This window comes from Rissa tridactyla, chromosome 1, assembly GCF_028500815.1.
Source record: "Rissa tridactyla isolate bRisTri1 chromosome 1, bRisTri1.patW.cur.20221130, whole genome shotgun sequence".
Taxonomy (NCBI): domain Eukaryota; kingdom Metazoa; phylum Chordata; class Aves; order Charadriiformes; family Laridae; genus Rissa; species Rissa tridactyla.
In genome coordinates this window covers 73,369,514-73,388,552 of record NC_071466.1, presented here as the reverse complement: position 1 = coordinate 73,388,552, position 19,039 = coordinate 73,369,514, and the positions used below count along the sequence as shown (strand labels likewise).

Below are 19,039 nucleotides of genomic sequence, written 5' to 3'. Positions count from 1 at the left end.
CATCTTATGAGATGAGATTTAGGTGTGATTTGTCCTTGATCACTCTTGTCCTTTGCAAGCCAGGAAAGGCCTCCAGAGGGCTGGAAGCTGGCTGCCAGATGGTGGCAGCTAAGTGCAGTAACCCTTAACCAAACATAAGCTGGTCAGAACTGTCATAACTGGGATTAAACTTTAAAAAGGTTTCAAGGTGTGCCGAGAGACAGCAGTGCCTCATCTCTACAAATTTTAAACTTTACCTCCAAGCTAGTGCTCTCAAGTTTTTTTCCTGCAAGCGTGTCATGGTTTCAGCTGGCATAGAGCTGATTTCCTTGCTAGCAGCTATGTTTTGGATTTGGGATGAGAATAGTGCTGGTAGAGCACTAATGGTTTTGGTTGTTACTAGGCAGTCAAGGTCTGTTCTGCTCCTCACACCTCCCCACCAGTGAGTAGGTTGGAAGGACACCTTTGGAAGAAGGGACAGTCAACTCAGGAGGAGTACAGAGATCTCGTTAGGTTATACAGAGAGAAAATTAGGAAGGCAAAAGCCCAGCTGGAGCTCAACTTGGCCACTAACATTAAGGACAACAAAAAAAGCTTTTATAAATACATCAACAAAAAGAAAGTCAGGGAGAATCTCCATCCCTTACTGGATGCGGGGGGGAAAGTTGCAACCAAAGACAAGGAGAAGGCTGAGATACTTAATGCCTTCTTTGCCTCCGTCTTCAATAGTCAGACCAGCTATCCCCAGGGTGCTCAGCCTCCTGAGCTGGAAGATAAGGTTGGAGAGCAGAACAACCCACCCATAATCCAGGAGGAAGTAGTCAATGATCTGCTTCTGCACCTAGACGCACATAAGTCTATGGGGCCAGATTGGATTCACCCAAGAGTACTCAGGGAGCTGGCGGGAGAGCTCACCAAGCCTCTCTCCATCATTTATCAACAATCCTGGTCAAGAGGGGAGGTACGAGATGACTGGAGGGTGGCTAATGTGACGCCCATCTACAAGAAGGGTCGGAAGGAGGATCCGGGAAACTACAGGCCTGTCAGCCTGACCTCGGTACCAGGAAAGATCATGGAGAGGATCATCTTGAATGAGCTCTCACGGCAAGCGAAGGGCAGCCAAGGGATCAGGGCCAGCCAGCATGGGTTTAGGAAAGGGAGGTCCTGCTTAACCAACCTGATCTCTTTCTATGACCATGTGACCCGCCTTCTGGATGTGGGGAAGGCTGTGGATGTTGTCTATCTGGACTTTGGTAAGGCCTTTGACACCGTCCCCCACAGCATTCTCCTGGAGAACCTGGCGAATCATGGCATAGACAAGTGTACTCTTCGCTGGGTTAAAAACTGGCTGGATGGCCGTGCCCAGACAGTTGTGATTAATGGGGTGAAATCCTCTTGGCGGCCGGTCACCAGTGGTGTCCCTCAGGGCTCAGTTTCGGGGCCAGTTTTGTTTAATATCTTTATCAATGATCTGAATGAGGGGATTGAGTGCACCCTCAGTAAGTTTGCAGGTGACACCAAACTAGGTGGGAGTGTTGATCCGCTTGAGGGTAGGAAGGCTCTACAGAGGGACCTGGACAGGCTGGATGAATGGGCCAAGGCCAACTGTATGAGGTTTAATAAGGCCAAGTGCCGGGTCCTGCATTTCGGTCACAACAACCCCAAGCAACGCTACAGGCTTGGGGAAGAGTGGCTGGAAAGCTGCCCGGCAGAAAAGGACCTGGGGGTGCTGGTGGAGCCAGCTTGACATGAGCCAGCAGTGTGCTCAGGTGGCCAAGAGGGCCAACAGCATCCTGGCCTGTATCAGGAATAGTGTGGCCAGCAGGAGCAGGGAAGTGATGGTGCCCCTGTACTTGGCACTGGTGAGGCCTCACCTCGAGTACTGTGTTCAGTTCTGGGCCCCTCTGTACAAGAGGGACATTGAAGTGCTGGAGCGTGTCCAGAGGAGAGCTACCAGGCTGGTGAGGGGTCTGGAGACCAGGTCATATGAGGAGAGGCTGAGGGAGCTGGGCACGTTTAGCTTGGAGAAGAGGAGGCTGAGGGGAGACCTCATTGCCCTCTACAACTACCTGAAAGGAGGTTGGAGAGAGGTGGGTGTTGGCCTCTTCTCCCAGGTGAATAACGACAGGACCAGAGGAAATGATCTGAAGTTGTGGCAGGGGAGGTTTAGATTAGATATTAGGAAGAATTACTTTACTGAAAGAGTGGTCAGGCACTGGAACAGCCTGCCCAGGGAGGTAGTTGAGTCACCATCCCCAGAGGTGTTTAAGAAACATCTAGATGTGGCACTTCAGGGCATGCTCTAGTGGCAGAGATTGTAGGTTGTTTGGTTGGACTCGATGATCTCAAAGGTCCTTTCCAACCATGAAGATTCTATGATTCTATGACACAAGAAGCTGGAAGGAGACGCGGCCAGGACAGCTGACTCCATTTGACCAAAGGGATATTCCATACCATTTAACATCATGATTAGTATATAAAATGGGGGAAAGAAGGAGGAAGGAGGGGACATTTGGAGTGATGGAATTTGTCTTCGCAAGTAACCGTTACACATGATGGAACCCTGCTTTCCTGGGGATGGCTGAACACCTGCCTACCCATGGGAAGCAGGGAATTAATTCCTTGTTTTGCTATGCTTGCGTGTATGGCTTTTGCTTTACTTATTAAACTGTCTTTATCTCAAACTACAAGTTTTTACTCACTTTTACCCTTCCCATTCTCTCCCCCATCGCGAGTGCGGGGAGCAAGCAGCTGCGTGGTCCTACTTGCTAGCTGGGGTTAAATAATAACAAAGCGTCACCTCCTGTACGTCCCTATGCAGGGCTGCTGTCTCTGTACCTCTCCTGCTCTTTCCAGCCTGCTTTCACTTCACTGTTTGCACCTCACTTCTGCACGAGCACCCTAAACACATCCTCAGTAAGAGCACATTGCCCATACAAAGCCTGGGCACGCACCCAAGTGTGCATGGATGCATAGAATAAGCTTGTAACTGCTGCAGATGCCACTGCTCATTAAGTTCAAGCACCTACCAGGAGGGATGTCCCACGATCACGTCTGCCTCCTTGCCTCCCCGGAGATGACACTAGTGCTCGTGCAGCAAACCAGGTTTGCGTGGTTGCACAGAGAACCAGAGCAAGGAATCAACTGACTGAAAGCTAATCCAATAAAAACAAATAAATAAAAAGGTTTAAGAGGATCAGTTCCCCCTCAACTGGTTCACTGGACAGCCACGCAAACATGGGTGCCAGGAGAAGGGATGAGAAAGAAAGAAGCAGCAAGGACTGCTGCCTTTTTTGGCTGCAGCGTGGACTCATGCCAGACGTACTAATTGCCGTATGACATACCCAGGGTGACGATGCCCCACTGCTCCCAGGCACTGAGGCAAGAGACTACACCTAAAAAGAAGGAGCTCCGCAAAACCAAGTTCACTGAGGGGATTTTTGGATTTTGTTTTGTTTGCTGGTTGGTTTGGTTGGTGTGGGGTTTTTTTGTTTGGTTTTTTTTGTTTATTTTTTTTGGTTTTTTTAAGTTTTGCACATGCAGATTGCTGCAGTGATCCACACTATTAGCTAATAATTCTTAGAAACACTGCAAGTTAAATGAAACTGAAAACAATTCACCTAAGATCTTCAGAAGCAAGCTTTTTTTTTTGTTTCCTTTTAGGAGTGCTCAAATATAACATTATTTAATTTAGCTATCATTTAAGCAGTTTGCATCTTCTGTTTGTATTCAATATGAATGCATACTCCGTATTTCCATCGTCGCATCTGCTGCAGGGTATTTGTGTGGAGTGTGCCGAGGGGGTAGATGCAGCGAGGAGAGGTAGGTGCCTCAGCAGCCAGGCAGAGCGCTGGGTGGGATATTTTTTGGCACCACAGGGGGAAAGGAAGCAGGGTGAGATCGGGGGGGGCAGGCAAGTCACTGTCCTGCTTCTATTCACAACCCCACATCTGAGCCATGCTGAGGCCTCCCGGCACACCGTTCAGCAGGCTCAGAGAGAGAACACCTTCATCAACTCTTTTTCAGGATCTTGTCTCCGCTGAAAAAATTTTCAGCAAAAGAAAAGCCACCCCAAAGGCTGCAAGTCCTCCCGAAGCAAAGTCCAAAGGCTCTCACGACATGAAGGGAAAATAAGGGAAAATACAAGCTACTGAAAAAAACCAACCCCAAGGCAAACCAGAAGCAGCCTCATGCATTCAGGGCTGGTACCTCTGGTTCACTGAGTCTCAATCAGAAAGCAGAAGGTGTGGCCCATCTTAATGAGTAACTGGCAAGGAATGTTTAGTTAACAGAGAGAGAAAAAGAAAGAGGGGGAAAAAAAAAAAACAACCCAACAGCTTTGCTAAAGGCAGCAGCATTTATGAGACTACAGTATAACAGGTTTTCTATATGGAGATAAAGCAGCGAGACAAGACGCCGTAGCTGGAGCGCTGCCCAGCCGCCTCCATTCAAGCTCACCCCACCCGGAGACACGGCGGCGCAGCCGGAAAGCTTGGTGGCTCTGCGTCCAACGCACACATCCCCTTGTCCCCAACCTCCTGCTGCTGGCGGCACCATCCCAGGAGGGTCCACAGCTGGCCCCACGGCAAGGCTAGATGGATTGAGACCTCATATCCTGCCAGTGGAACCATGGCACCCACTGGCTGACTCCAACTTAGGGTATGCATGGAAGTGGGAAGAAAAAGTGAATATCCAGCTACACCCTAAATAACTACAGAGTTTCTATAAGTGCCATGAAATTGAGTTGTTCCGTGCTGCCGCATGTGCTGTGGTGAAACAAATTAGTCACAGAAAGTGGATGGAGAGGGCTTGAGGACATAAGGGGTTTGTGACTGCTGCTAGATGCTGGTATACTATAATAACCATCAAGTTTCATTTGGAAAAAACTAAAAAGTTGCACAATAGCAAATAATTTGTTTTAAAATAATGCACTCCTCCTTTCTTCTCGATGTCAAAGAAGAAAAAAAAAAAAAGGAGAGATTTCTTTAAAGAAATGACTTATTATTTCAGGGCAAATTAAAAAAGAAAAGCACAGAAAATTTTTGCTGTTTCCACAATACCAGGAGATGGCATTTCCTGAATCAAACTCTTCTGGGAGTCTGCAGCTGCACAGCAAAATTTATGTCCTTGTCAGCGTCAGGGATCCACTGCTGAGGCTCCCAGGATCTGCGGCTCCGGGCAGCCGGGACACAGAGACTTCCTTGGAGCCGCAGGTCCTGGGAGCCTTCCCACGCAGCTCCCTCCCTCCATCCCAGCTGCGATCCCATGGCACCAGACTAACCCCGGCCCAAGCAGCGCCCAGAGCCAAAGGGCTCAGTGGCTTTCCGCCTCCTGGACCCTCCTTGGAACCACCAAATACTGCCCACCCTGAGTGTGGCTGTTAGCTTCGATTTTCCAAAATTGTTAACTTTCCCCTCACATCACCTTTGCACTCATCTGCAGGTGTTTGTTAGATTGCGTTTTTACCTATGCAGGTGCTAACACCCAAAATTACTTTCCCACATATGCCCAAGCATTCAAGTTTAAAAAAAAAAAATATACATATATATATATATACTGCTTGAGTTGGAGAGGCTGACAGGAGAACAGAACTCCCCAAAATCCCCTTGTGCCAGGAAGGCAATTAGAGCAATTAGGAGAATTCGTCAAACAGACCGTAGAAGATGGTAAGAGTTCTACTGTAATAAACTACCACTGAGGTTTCTTCCAGGAACTCAGCACAGAAAGAACAAGTTTAAAGTTGCTAGAACTCCCTAATCCTCCTTATCTGACGTTTCTTCCTAGAAAAGCATGTTTTATTCAAATCTATTTCAATCCTAAGCGTATTTCCTGAATGCCTGAGCAGAACTGAAACACTTGCCATCACAAAAACACCTTTCAGTCTTGCTAGAAGGGGTGAGCCTATGCAGGACTTCAGGGGAAATTTTTCCCACATTTTAAAGAAACTTCAGCCTCTGGAGAGGGGAATAAATTTGGCTTACTTTGTTACGTTATGCATTCAATTCTAAACAATTCAGTATTGAAAGCCTTTTCATAACCTTGAAAAAGAATGTGAAATATTTATTTTCATTTCAGTGAGAAATTAGCAAGATTTAGTAATTAACTGAACAGCAAGCTAGCTTTTCTCCTCCAGACTTTGTGTAAGCATGACAAGTCCGCGTACAAAAAATGGATACACAAGCGTTGTTTGGTTGGGGGCGCAGAGGAAGGAGCACATTTGATAAAATAATTAACAGAAGCAGTAAAGACATTTCAGGACATTAAAATAAAGATGAAAACCAGGGTCAGCTTCCCAAAACTGATTAAGAGGGACAGCGAACATGATGGCAAGCCCATGTTTTCTCACTTATCAGTCTGCCTTAATTGGATTAATAACTAGATAACATTTTCTGAATATCACGGTTTTTCCTCCCTGCATTTACGTCACTGGTTACTTCAGTCTGAAGTAACCAAAGATCCCGGAGGAAGCGTGGAAGAGGTTTTGGCACACAGAGTATGCAAAGAAGGAAGCCTCCTCCTCCATAAGCCCACTCATGCAATCAAGCACCCTTCCACTGCCACTACAGAGCAGCCACTTGCAAGCTGTGCTCTGCCAACAAACATAACACCTATTTCCACCGGGTGACCAATGCTGGCAGACATAGCAGGGTATGAGTTTAGGAGCTCTTGAAACAGGCTGCGGTGAGGAAGAGGAGGAGCACAGGGCACCACCATCCTCTGCTCAGAGCCTAGACCAGCTAGCAGCAGCTGGTTGGCATGTGCAAAGGCCTCCTCTTCCTCATCCACACTCACGCTGCCCACAGCCAGTGTAACAAAACACATCACAACCTCTGATGGAGAGGTCTATGTCCCATCAAGCTCTATTTATTTTATTTTATCTTCATGCAGATATCAAGTGTTTTTCTTCAAATTTTTCTTCTTTCAGAAGTGCCCATTACAAAGTTCAAAAAGCCACCCCAAGCCCAAACTTTCTCTCCCAGCACCTCCACAGGGAAGCCGATTCAGACACCACCAGAGAGCCCCAGCACGGCTTGTTTGCACTAAGTGGCTCCAGAGCTGGTCCATGCCTGATTGGGGTTTCACCTCTACACACAACCTAAGCACACAGAGATGAAAGAGCAGAGACGACCTGTTTCAACTGGGGTGGACAAATTGCAGCCACCACTTTGCTAGCAGAATTGAAGTGGCAACGCTCGCCCCTTGCCTTTGTTAAGGAAGTTTATTCATGCTAGGTTTCCCATAGCAGAGTCTCGGGCAAAAATAAAATAAAATTATTCGAATGGTACAGCAGCAAGGACAGCTCGTGCAGGGTGCCTCCAGAGAGGGACCCAGAACAAAGAAATTCCCGGGCAATTATACTCTTATAACCTATCCGTCCACGCTTCACACGCCCCTTGGCCCAATAGTCATTTCTAGTCTGGGGTCTTCTAATTCCTCACGGGATTCTTTCTCTGTCTCCAGGCGGGCCATTAACTGTTCTTGTATCTTGTCAGGTTGCAGCATCTGCTGAGGGTTGTAGCTTCCTTATGTCCTGGTCTCAGGGCCTTCCTTTATGTAATTAAGTAGAAGTTCCAAACAAGGTCAACTTATCTAGGTGAAAGTTCACAGCTTGTGGCCTAAGGCTTCAGCAACAGTAGCTACTAATGCTAAGCGAGTTCTATATAAGTAGTATGCCAATGCAGCCTAACACTAAGTGATTAACTCTAAGCAATTAATATAATTAAAAATGAACCACTAATATTTCATATTCTTTTACACCTTCCCACCCAAAGATCCGGGACATCCACCCACTTGCTTCTTTGCACCTAGGTGCTCCTCTGGTCTAGGGGACAGCGAGACATTAAGAAACTCCTTCGTACTATCACTTTGACTGAAAGAAAAGACAGTGGTGACAAACGAGCTGGATATTCTTACAAACATACAATTTTAAGACTGAACTAACTTCTCTCCGGGCCTCCATATTTTGCTGTTCAAGCACCCAGACTTAAGAACACAGATTTTTCTGTCTGCTGGACAAAATGCTTTAGATTCCCAGCAGCCTTATTTCAGGCTCAGTAAGTCCTCAGCTGGGTAACTCCATACGTTATTTAAAGCTGAACTGTCATCACCACTAAGCACAGCTAATCACCACTCCCATCATCACTCAGGAGAAACACCGTAAGAGACGTTATATGCTACCTGGAAGAAGAGCTGCCACAAAGAAGATACAGCTAACTTTGTGCCCTTGCTTTTGTGTTGTACCTCATGAGGCCGAAGCATGCCAGACCGATCTCATTAACCTATGGTTTAGTTCGCATTTCCACAACTGCAAAGCCAACGACAACCTTCTTTACAAACCCAGTAAGTGATGAATTGCATGGTACAGCAAAAGTCCTCGGTCCAAGAATGTCCATGCTAAGTGTAGTATATTAGATCATTGCTCGCTCCTATCCAAAATCCCAGTCTTTCAACACTTTACTAGATGCATGCTGCTCTTTCCAGATAAAATAGCATGAATCAACACCTCCTCCCTATATTTTCAGTTCCCACTCTACCCTTTGGACATTTGGGCACTGCTTTAGGTGACGTACACCAAGTTCATCCATGGCTGCTTGGCACTAGTATAATAAAACCATTAAGTACACAAATGTGACTCATTTTCAATGCTTACTAGTTCTCCCAGCATTTAGTTCAGGGTTCAGGTAAGGTTTCCTACCAAAGCCTTGGTCAGAACTAAAGAATCTTCTCAAACAGCAGGTACAGAGGCTGTCCCGAAAGAAGATGCCTATGGAGTGAAGTATGAAGACATAATAAGCAAGCTTCAAAAGCAAAACAGAACACCTCAGGAGGTCAAGCCCTTGCCTGATCTCCAAAGCATGTGAGGAAAAATCCTGACCTCCCATAGAAACAGGGAGCAAGGTGCACATGAACCTGTGATTGCAAGGAGACTCCAAAGACACTCTGTGCTTCACAGCCAGGCAGGGCCAGCCAAGTAGGTCTGCCATGATCATAGTTAATAAGATCAATTTACAGCCAGATATTCTATCATAATATGACTTTACCCATGATAACCTAGTTGCCCTCTTTGTCATGATCAAGGGAATGGAGCACTTCTCTTATGAAGAAAGGCTGAGAGACCTGCGTCTGTTTAGCCTGGAGGAGAGAAGACTGAAAGGGGAGCTCATCAATGCTTATAAATATCTAAAGGGCAGGTGTAGGTGTCAAGAGGATGGGGCCAGGCTCTTCTCAGTGGTGCCCAGTGACAGGACAAGGGGCAACAGACACGAGCTGTAACACAGGAAATTCCATCTCAATATTACTGAGGAAAAAGTTCACTTTGAGGGTGGCAGAGCACTGGAAAAGGCTGCCCAGAGAGGTGGTGGAATCTCCGTCTCTGGAGACATTCAAAACATGCCTGGACGCGTTCCTGTGCAACCTGCTGTAGGTGACCCTGCTCTGGCAGGGGGGTTGGACTAGATTATCCCCGAAGGTCCCTTTCAACCCCTACAATTCTGTGATAATACATAAGCTATGTTTCTTCCAGTTACTCTCCAGGTCTCTATAACCTTCTCTATTTCCAGTTAAAGCTTATTTCAGCCCAGAATTTCTGACTCTCTGCAAGTTGCAAAAAGGACCTTCTTGTTTCTCAGATATTACCTCACTGCTTCTGTCCTCAGAGCCAATCACTTAATACATTTGTAAAAGAGAAAAGGAGTGTTGCAGTATCTAATTTTAAGACTAAGAAGCGCAAGTGAGTTCTATAAATGTCACCTTCCAAAAGCAAAAGACAACCTGTTATACTTTATCCCAGCAAAAGAAGAAGAGAATATGCTGTTTGAAGAGACTTCAAAAATTCTTTAGACTGCCTGATACGTAGGTATAGTTCGTTCTCTAGGATTGCTGAAGTAGTTCAATTATTTATACGAAATTACATCTGGCTTACACACATGGAGGGGGAAATACCCACCCTATCTTAAGTGGTACATAACTGTAAGTTACATGAGCAATTTTAACTGCTTAAAAAAAAAAAAGACACACCCAAAGACTGTCTACTATACGGCATGATGCCTCCTCCCCTTTCTGCTCGTGACGGATAAGCCTCCTGTCCACCGTGGCCCCAGTCTTGCAGCCCTGCAAAGCCTCTGCCTTCAGCAGACCCTCCGCAAGCAGGCAGAGCTTCCAGAGACCCAACTACAGGAGCTGAGTTTTCACCCGCAAGCTCTTTATAAATGAGGAGTAATACGAGCTCCTGTACTTGCTCCGAAGTACTTGACACATTTCCAGTCGTGTCATATGTGAAGTATTTACTACTATTTTCAAGGACCACCTCAGCACAAAAAAAAAAAAAAAGAGGGGGGGGGAAGGGGGCTGAGAGACAGACGTCTGCAAAATATTTTAAGTTCAAAAATAACACTCAGACTACTGGAACGGTCTCTAGGTAACCCTGACTCCTACTTTTACACATTTTTCTGCCCCTGTAAAACAGAACAAACAGGTTTTAGAGACATGCTTTAAGCAGATTCCAAGAGGCACTTTTACAGAGGGATGGGAAAGTTCCTTTTTTAGCACAAATCCTCTAAGCAGCAAGCATTTACTATTTTTTGCAGCGTGCAATTTCAGGAAGAATACCTCTCATTCTTCACTTAGAAGTCATGTTTCTCTTTAGGAGCTACAAAATTAAGTATTCTTCAGATAAATTATTAAAGTGACTGAACCATCCACTGTTCCAGGAGTCATGACAGCTGTCTACTGTGGCTTTTTTTTTTTTTTAATGGCTAGTACAACATCAAAGACTTCCTTCTTTACTACTGGAAACTAGAAAGTGTTCCCAAGACCCTGTGAGGAAGGAAGATTTGGTCAATCTCTTTTTTACCACATAAGAAAAAAGACAGCCAACCTTGTCTTCTAATAGAAAGCTTTTATAAATAGAGTACAAAAGAAGTGACCATTGAAATGTACTTAATGCACACAATTCACACATAGGTGCACGTGGATGCTCTCTAGGAGTTTTCTTTGAACAACGTGACTTCAGTGCAAGTGCACCACTAAGGAGCACAAGTCCTGAGCAAAGAGTGGCAGAATTAATAAAAGGCATACGATGGCATCAGTCACCTTTACAAAAATTTAAGCACAGCTTTCTAAAGAGAGTTCAGCAGCTTCCCTCTGCAGACAGAGACTCTTTTTTGCTTTTTCTGACCATGACCCATGACTAACACAGAAACCCTTCAGCCATCAGGTCTGCAGTAGGATAGCACCAAGAGGACATCCCACCACCCCACCAAGAAATTCTGATCATCTTTTTCTCCCTTACCTGGAACAACTCAGAAGCAGGCTTGGAAGGAAAAAGCCCCAGCAAATAATTTTTGGGGCACGGCAAAAAGCTTCCCCATAGCTGTCTTACTTGTGGCTGTAAGAACTCAGCTCAACTCCCAAGAATACTTGGTTGGAATTTTACCTATGCCATGCTGTCTGGGAAGCAGTGCAATCCCACAACCTGGCATTTATCTAGCAGGAAAATTCACGGCATTTAAGTCACCTTGCGCTGAAGGTCTGTAGCTTTAACAGCTTGAGAGCCAGTATGAAAGGTCAAGAGATGCAGCAAGACACACTTATTTTCTATGTGCAACACTGATAGGTTCTTTTACCTATTTGAGACTTACCAATGTAAAGGGAAGGAAGAAGGGAAGGAAAAGCCAGACACACATCAACTGCCCACCTACCTAGCCAGCACACCAAGAGAAGCATAATTTCCAAAGATGATGACGTGAACAACTGTCTATATAGACCAGAGGAGAAAGGATAGGATAAGAACCACAGAATGGTAAGGCTTGGAAGGGACCTTCAGAGATCATCTAGTCCAACCCCCCTGCCAAAGCAGGTTCACCTAGAGCAGGTAGGACAGGAATACATTCAGGTGGGTTTTGAATGTCTCCAGAGACGGAGACTCCCACACCCCTCTGGGCAGCTTGTTCCAGTGCTCTGTCACCCTCAAAGGCCACAACCGTTTGCAGATACTCTATATTGAGGTCAAACCATCCCACTTGATACCCAAGCAAAGCAGCGGGCACAAGCTCAGGAGTATGGAGGCAGCACCAATCCCTTGCCATGCAAACTCAATGCTTGGGACAGGAGGGTAATGGGGGTACAGTGACCCCGAGTAGGTGAACCCCCAGCACACTACCTAAAAGGTGCCAGTGAGCAAGGTTGGGGAGCAGGAACCATCACTGACGCCATCTGCTCAAGAACAGGCGTATTTTGGCCTGAGACCTCATCCTCACGTGCCCGATGCTCCCTTTATGGCTCTTTTCTACTGCCTCCTGGCCTGCCCTGTTCCCTTAATTCAATTCTTGTGAAGGGAAAATATAAAAGGCGTCAGATAAATTTCCATGAATTGCTTGACCACAAAATAAATTAGTGCTGAGTGGCCACATTAAGCTTTCTTGGATCAGGCAAATTTATGGTGAACCTCCACTGGGATGAGAAGGGAGAAACCTCCCTCTCCCCCCTGCAAAGTCTGGCCAAGAGAGGCAGATCCTCCTCTTTCCACCAAAGCTCACAAAAGCTCCCATGTTTGGAGCATTGCTCGAAACAAAACACCGCCCTGTGAGCTGGGGGTCAGCACATGGGTCTCCATCCCAGGAGATGTGAGACTCGGGATCTCCAGCACCCAGGCAACAGCACCTCCCTTGCTTGCCCTGTGGCATGCTACCTCTGACACCACCTTGGGCTTGATACAATCTCGCCTTCTCTTTTAGGCCTTTCCTGCACTGCTCTTTACCAACTGGAAACAGTGATCCACGCAGAGGGCTTGGGAAGAAATGACCCTCTTTGCCCATATATCCATCCTTAACTCCACCGTGTTTTTAAAATTCTGATACAGCTGCTGAGCTTTATTTCCTACAAACTTTTTCTGAACCCTTTGGAGGGGAAAAAAAAATAATTAAAATGCTGGGTAATTTAAGCGGGTATGTGCATCAGCAGCTCCCCCCCCCCCCCCAGGAGAAACCTGTTTCTGATGAGAAAGAGCCCATCACACCAGAAGTAAACACAACCACTCTGAGGAATTGCTGCAGCTTCTACTGCTCTCCCGAGACACTGACGCTTCCCAGGCTTGGTAGACTCCAAAGGGACACCTTTCCAGTGGTGGGCAATCACAGGCTGGAGCCAACATGCCTCATACAGAAATAAGGTGTCCTGATACGATGTGTGCCACTGCGTTGGGAGCCAGACACCATGGCACAGCAGGCAAAGGAGCACGGATAGCTGCAGGAGCCGAGGCACGGCCATCCCTCCCCAGCCAAAGAAGCTTGCTAGGGATTAGGGTCAGATGGGCACAGCGGGGGCACAGTTACAGAATGGTTTAGGTTGGAAGGGACCTTAAAGATCATCTAGTTCTAACCCCCCTGCCACGGGCAGGGACACCTCCCACTAGACCAGGTCCTTCCCAGCAGAGCCGCAGTCCCATGCGCAGGCTGGAAAGACCACCCAAAGCCTGGAACCACCGACACAGCTCAGGAACCAGCATCATTACAGAAATGACAGCAGCAGCAAGCACCACTGGGTTTTTTAGCTCCAAGCGGGCATCTTCAGGCTTACTTACAGGAAAGGTCTCAGGAGGGCACAGAGAAGTGCCGTCTGAAGGCAGGAGCCACTGCTGCCACCCAAACCCCCTGATGTTCTGCATATCTTTGCTTACGAGCACGCCCTCACCCTGAGAAGAGGTCGGTCTCCTTCAGAGCCATAAAGTACCTCATTTTAAAACCAGCAGACTAGCAGAAAGTGTACAATATGCTCCTACTTGGCCTGCACAAGACAGTATTTTTTTGATAATTGCTGTTCCCCAAGAGTGAACTTTGTTGTCATGCTCCCACCCCCACCATGATACAGTCTTTAGCTGTGTGAAGTTACACATGGTACTTGGGAAAAGCCCTCCCTATTCATTATCTTCCCTATGAAGCAACGGCCACCTGCTACCTCTGTAACTGGGAACTGCTGTCTAGAAAGAAAGTGAAAAAAACAAAAACAAAAAACCCCACCCCAAAAGCACATCCTCAAAATACCCATATTAATTTGCCACTGAAATCTAGCTTCCTTTAGTTTCAGGCACACTGCTTAAAGGGTCTGTAAGCCTGGACACACAGAAACAACTGTACTCCTCTGGGCCACAGTCCCTCCAGAGGACATCTCCCTCGGAGAGCAGCAGGTGAGAGGAAAAAGGGTGCAGAAAGCACCTACTGCACAAAAAAAACCCAAACCCAAAACACTGCACCCAAACCAACCCTGCATGCATATATGATAGTATATTTCAGTTTAATTGACCGAAGAGTTCATATAATCAGAAGACCAGTTAGAAGAGAAGGGATGGCAGAGTGGAAGCCCACCTCTGACACCCCAGCTCTCTGAATTTCATCTGTGTGGGGAACAGCCCCAAGAACAAGAGCTGGACAATACTTGATATTATGATGGCTGAACGGCATAAAGTTTGGCACAAAGAGCGATACAGCTGGAAACAAATGCTTCCTTTCAAGCAGCCTGACATGTGCTTGCTTTGAAGCTGTGGTAATTAGATACCTTGCAATAATGAGGGATCTATTCCAAAGTCTATGGCAGCAAAAAAGCCAGCGACTTTGTTTAAAACAGCAGAGATCACCAAGCTGCGGGCATCTCAAGAGAACTAGAAGGATCAAATAGTAAAGCTGATTTTCTTAAAAATCAACAAACAAAAAAATCCACACCACCACACTTGAATCCATAGCAGGCTCTATTAGAGCGAACATGGGAGCAGCGCTGGCACTGCAGATCCGACAGTTAAAGGACAAAAGATGAATATACTTGCTAAGAGTAAGCTTTTGTAAGACTAACTAGTTCAACTGGAAAAAGCTGACAACTTGAAGGCACACAGACCCCTCCCAAGACCTGAAATTAGGAGCAGATATTCCAGATTATACTGGAAATAAGAGTACTGGCTACCCAACAGAAGCCTTTTATAGTTTAGACTTGAAGCACCTCGAGAACTAAAATGCAAATTGGAAGACAGAAGGTCGCAACCAGAATGAGGTAAGTGATCAGTAACTGGAAAACTTGCTTTAATATTCACAGAATCTTCAGAGTTGGAAGGGACCTCTAGAGATCATCTAGTCCAACTCCCCTGCTAGAGCAGGATTACCTAAAGCACAATAATATTACGTTACACAAAGCCAGTTGTTGCAGATGGAGCAGGAAAGTTCTCCACAAGAAGCACCAGTAAAAAAATCCAGTCCTGCCAAGAAGCCTGGAGTTTTACCTGACTTTATATAGCAATTGTATAATCAACGCATTCACGGGCCTTCAGCCTCTAAAAAGAAATTAAAAGGATACCCACACCCTTCACTCTCAGTAGTAATACATCAGCATCTAGAGGTTAAAAAAAGCAGTTATTTTCTCACACATTAAGAGTCTTAAATACCTGACAGTGGCTTATAAGCATTTCAAGTTGCCCATATGCTAACACTTAAAAGGTCCTGAACAGTTAGAAAACAGCCATGTTCTTTCCCCACCCCCCTATTTACTGTGATACTTGGCTGGAAAACAAGAAGGCAACTCCAGCAAGCCAAAAGGCAGTACCTGATGAGCATGTGATATGAATTTCAGAACACGAGACTCAGACAGCAGCTCCACCTGCGAGACATGGCATTGGCACACAGGAAAACAGGAAAAAAGGTGAAGGGCTGAGAGGTGGGCTGCCCTTCAGCAACAGGAATTTGGAAGTTGGGAAGTTACAACACGTCAGCCTACGGTTTCAGGATTTCAAAAGCTAGCAAGATACCTGCTATTATTTTTTCATTTGAATTAAAAATAATAAATAATCTTATTAAGCAATTTTAGCCTCACTGACAGAGCGAGGAGTTTCTGAACAAACTCCCAGCATGCCTGGGAAATCCCAGAAGACAGAAATAAGGACGCTGCAAGGGAGCTACCTCGAGCCCCTGAGACGCAGCAGCCACGGCTGGAGATATGTGCTGCAGGGACGGGAGGAGGAAGGACAGGCTGTGTGAGCACACTAGCAGCACACTATGGTCTTCACTCTCCTTCCACCCCCTGCAGACACAGCAAGAAGCACACACAAGAGCGAGAAACACTTCTCTAAAAATCACGTCAAGCACTTTTATTTCATTGACGAGATAATATTTTTCCCCAGCAGCAGGACCCTGAGCCCAAAACTTTAAAAGGCTCCAATACTGGAAACTCACGGCATCCACCAGTGACCTACATCAAGCCTCTCTCCCCTCCCCTCTGCTTCACCTTCCTTCTTGAGCTCTCCGTCCTGCCCTACTTTAATAGAGATTAATTCAGCTAAACCGCGTAATAGTTTTACAGGGAGACTGGGCTAGGACTGAAAACTCGTCACATCTAGCTGGAAAAGTAGAATAAAGAGCAGAACTAATGGCATCAGCGGCAGGGCAATAGCATGCTATGCTGTCCCAAACTCTTGTATTTTGGATGCCTACCACATAACCGTGGCAAATAAAATGAAAGCAAGTAACAGACTAGTGTAATGGTGTGTTTCTCTCTACAGTTGCCGGCAAAACAATAAAAAGGTAAAAATTCAGTCATACACCCCTGGCTATGAAAGCTATGAACGAGGAAAGCAATTTTACTCAAAGTAGGGAAGGAGCTCCTCCAGGGAGGAGAGGCACAGTTTTCTCTACATTTGTCTTCGGAAGGAATTTACCCGCAGGATTTCACCTCTGTTACCACGACCAAGGCTTTCTGCCCCTTTCCTCCCCAATTAAACCAGACATCCATCACGCACAGACTAGAGGAGTGGCAGATCCCGGGGGAAAGATTTGCTGAGATCCCAGCTCTTTTCAGCTCCATGCCTCTCTCCAGGCGTTGTAGATCCTCATGGATACCACCCCCACCGCTCACAGAGCAAACAAGCCAGGAGCAGGGAGGCACACAAGCATTACTACAAGGCTACAACCGAGCCAGCAGGAACCACCTACTACTCAGCGCAGAGACCCAGAACAACCTAGTTTTGATAAACTAAGGCTGCCATCGGTGTGGTGGATGAGGAAGAGGAGGAGGAGGAAGGCAGCCCGTGCCATTTTTTTATTTAAACCCAGGCTCTTCAGGGAATACTTTGCACAGAGAAATATCGCATGCCTATAAAGTGGTTACGCTCAAAACAGGGGCGGGTGATCTCCGTAAGTCAAAAGGCAGATTTATCCTCAATATTTTGCACAGTGTAAGATAAAGGAAGTTTTCTTTACGCCTACTGGCATTTCATTAAGCGTTCTCAAAGGCCGAAAGATGCAACTGCACGTAGCGGAATGAATCCGACCCCCCACACCGATTTCTACCATGATGCCGCCGCAGGGCTGAGAGGCGACCACCACCGCCTATCCTTTACTACGAGCCGGCTTCCCCCGCAAATAGGAAAGCGGGTTTTCTAGAAACACTGCATAATGAGTCATCAACTGCAGGCAGCTAAACGCCAGGCACCTTCTGAGCAAGGACAAAAATAACAGGGGAACAAAAATAGCCATTCACTAGGGGGGATGGACGGCGGGGGGGGCGGGGCGAGGAGACCCGCTGGGAGGTTTCATCCTCAAAAAACTTCCCCCAGGTGCCCTCTCCCACCACTCACCACCAATCCTCCCACCCCCCGCCCCCGCAGCCCGGCTGCCGGTGGGGGCAGCCCGGGGGCCTCCCTCCTCCTCCTCCCCCCTCTCGCCCCCCCGCCGCCGCTCACCCATCTCCAGGGCCTGGTTGTACTTCTCCAGGGCGGCCGGCAGCTCCTGGCGCTCCCTCAGCGCGTCCCCCTCGGCTCGGAGCCGCCGCGCCCGGCTCTCGGGGCCGAACCACTTGTGCAGCAGGTTGCCCAGCACCACGTTGACCCGCGGCCGGGCGGCGGCGGGCGATGGCGGAGAGGCAGCAGCGGCGGCGGCGGTCTCGGCGGGTCGTCGCGGGCGGTGGCAGCGTCCGCAGTCTCCGGGCTCGGCGCAGCGGCGGCAGTGGGTGTGCCCGCAGTGCAGGGTGACCGGCTCGCACAGCAGCCGCCGGCACAGCGGGCAGGCGAACAGCTCGGGCGGCCGGCAGCACGCCGGGTCGCCCAGCCCTTCGCCCTCCGCCCCGCCGGCTCCGCCGCTGCCCGCCCAGGGCGGCAGGCGCAGCTCCTTGTCGCGGATGCTGAGGGCGAAGCTCTCGGCCAGCTCCCGCAGCTCCTCGGGCCGCAGCCGACCCAGCCGCCCCGCCGCGCCGTAGGCGTCCAGCGCCTCGGCCATGCGGCCGGCCCGCGCCAGCGCGTCGGCCCGGCGGAGGCACAGGCCCCGCTCGGGCTGCGGCAGCCCCGCCAGCTCCGAGCCGTAGATCTCGGCCGCCAGCTCGAAGTTGCCGCCGCGGAAGGCCTCCTCCGCCACCTGCAGCATCTCGGCGCAGGGTCCCCCCGCCGCCGCCGCCGCGGCGGAGCCGGTCCCGGTCCCGGCGGCGGGGGGGGCGGGCAGCGCGCAGGGCCCCGGGCCCAGCTCCATGCCCGCGCGGCGCCGCCGGCCCCGGGCCGCCTTACTCCATGCCGGGCCCGCGGCGCTGCCGACTCCGGCTCCTTCCTGGGAGGGGACGGCGACGGAAGGGAGGGAGGGGGCGGGTCACATCGCTGCAGCAGGGGGGCGGCTCCCGGGCGGCGGCGAGAAAACGGTACGGCGAAGGGGGGGGGGGGCGGCTCGCACCGCCCCCGCGGACCCGACTGCCGGCTTATGCAAGGGGCGGCGGGTTGTGTAAGCCGCCTCCGACTGCCCTCCCCCGGGGCGGAGGGAGCGCTGCGCTCCGCTCCTTTCCCTTCCCTCCTTTCGAGGCCCGCCCGGCCGCCGCCAGGTGCCGGTTGCCGCACGTGCCCGCGCGCCGCCCCGCCCGCACGTGCGCCCGGCCCGCCGGCGGCGGCGGCTCCCGATGGGATGGGATGGGATGGGATGGGATGGGATGGGATGGGGGGGGCGGGGAGCGGTGTGTTTCCGCTGTGCGGCTCTTGCTGGTTCAGCCTCTTCCTTCCCGTTTCCTGGTGCCCCGCATTAACCGCTTCCGCGCCGGGGCTGCCCGTCCCGTC

The 19,039-nt window shown here is 48.9% G+C and overlaps 1 protein-coding gene across 3 annotated transcripts in view; it reads right to left on the bottom strand.

The window, feature by feature from the left end:
• LONRF2 (LON peptidase N-terminal domain and ring finger 2) overlaps nucleotides 1-18,485 on the bottom strand; it is a 39,374-nt gene extending 20,889 nt beyond the window's left edge. For 2 of the 3 annotated variants that reach the window (XM_054204652.1, XM_054204664.1), the window contains exon 1: nucleotides 17,693-18,485. In XM_054204652.1, the coding sequence (XP_054060627.1) occupies nucleotides 17,693-18,470 (778 nt within the window). In that variant the 5' untranslated portion in view covers nucleotides 18,471-18,485. The remainder of the gene's footprint in view (nucleotides 1-17,692) is intronic. The other variant, XM_054204672.1, reaches the window with a different exon arrangement.
• Nucleotides 18,486-19,039: the final 554 nt, after the last annotated feature.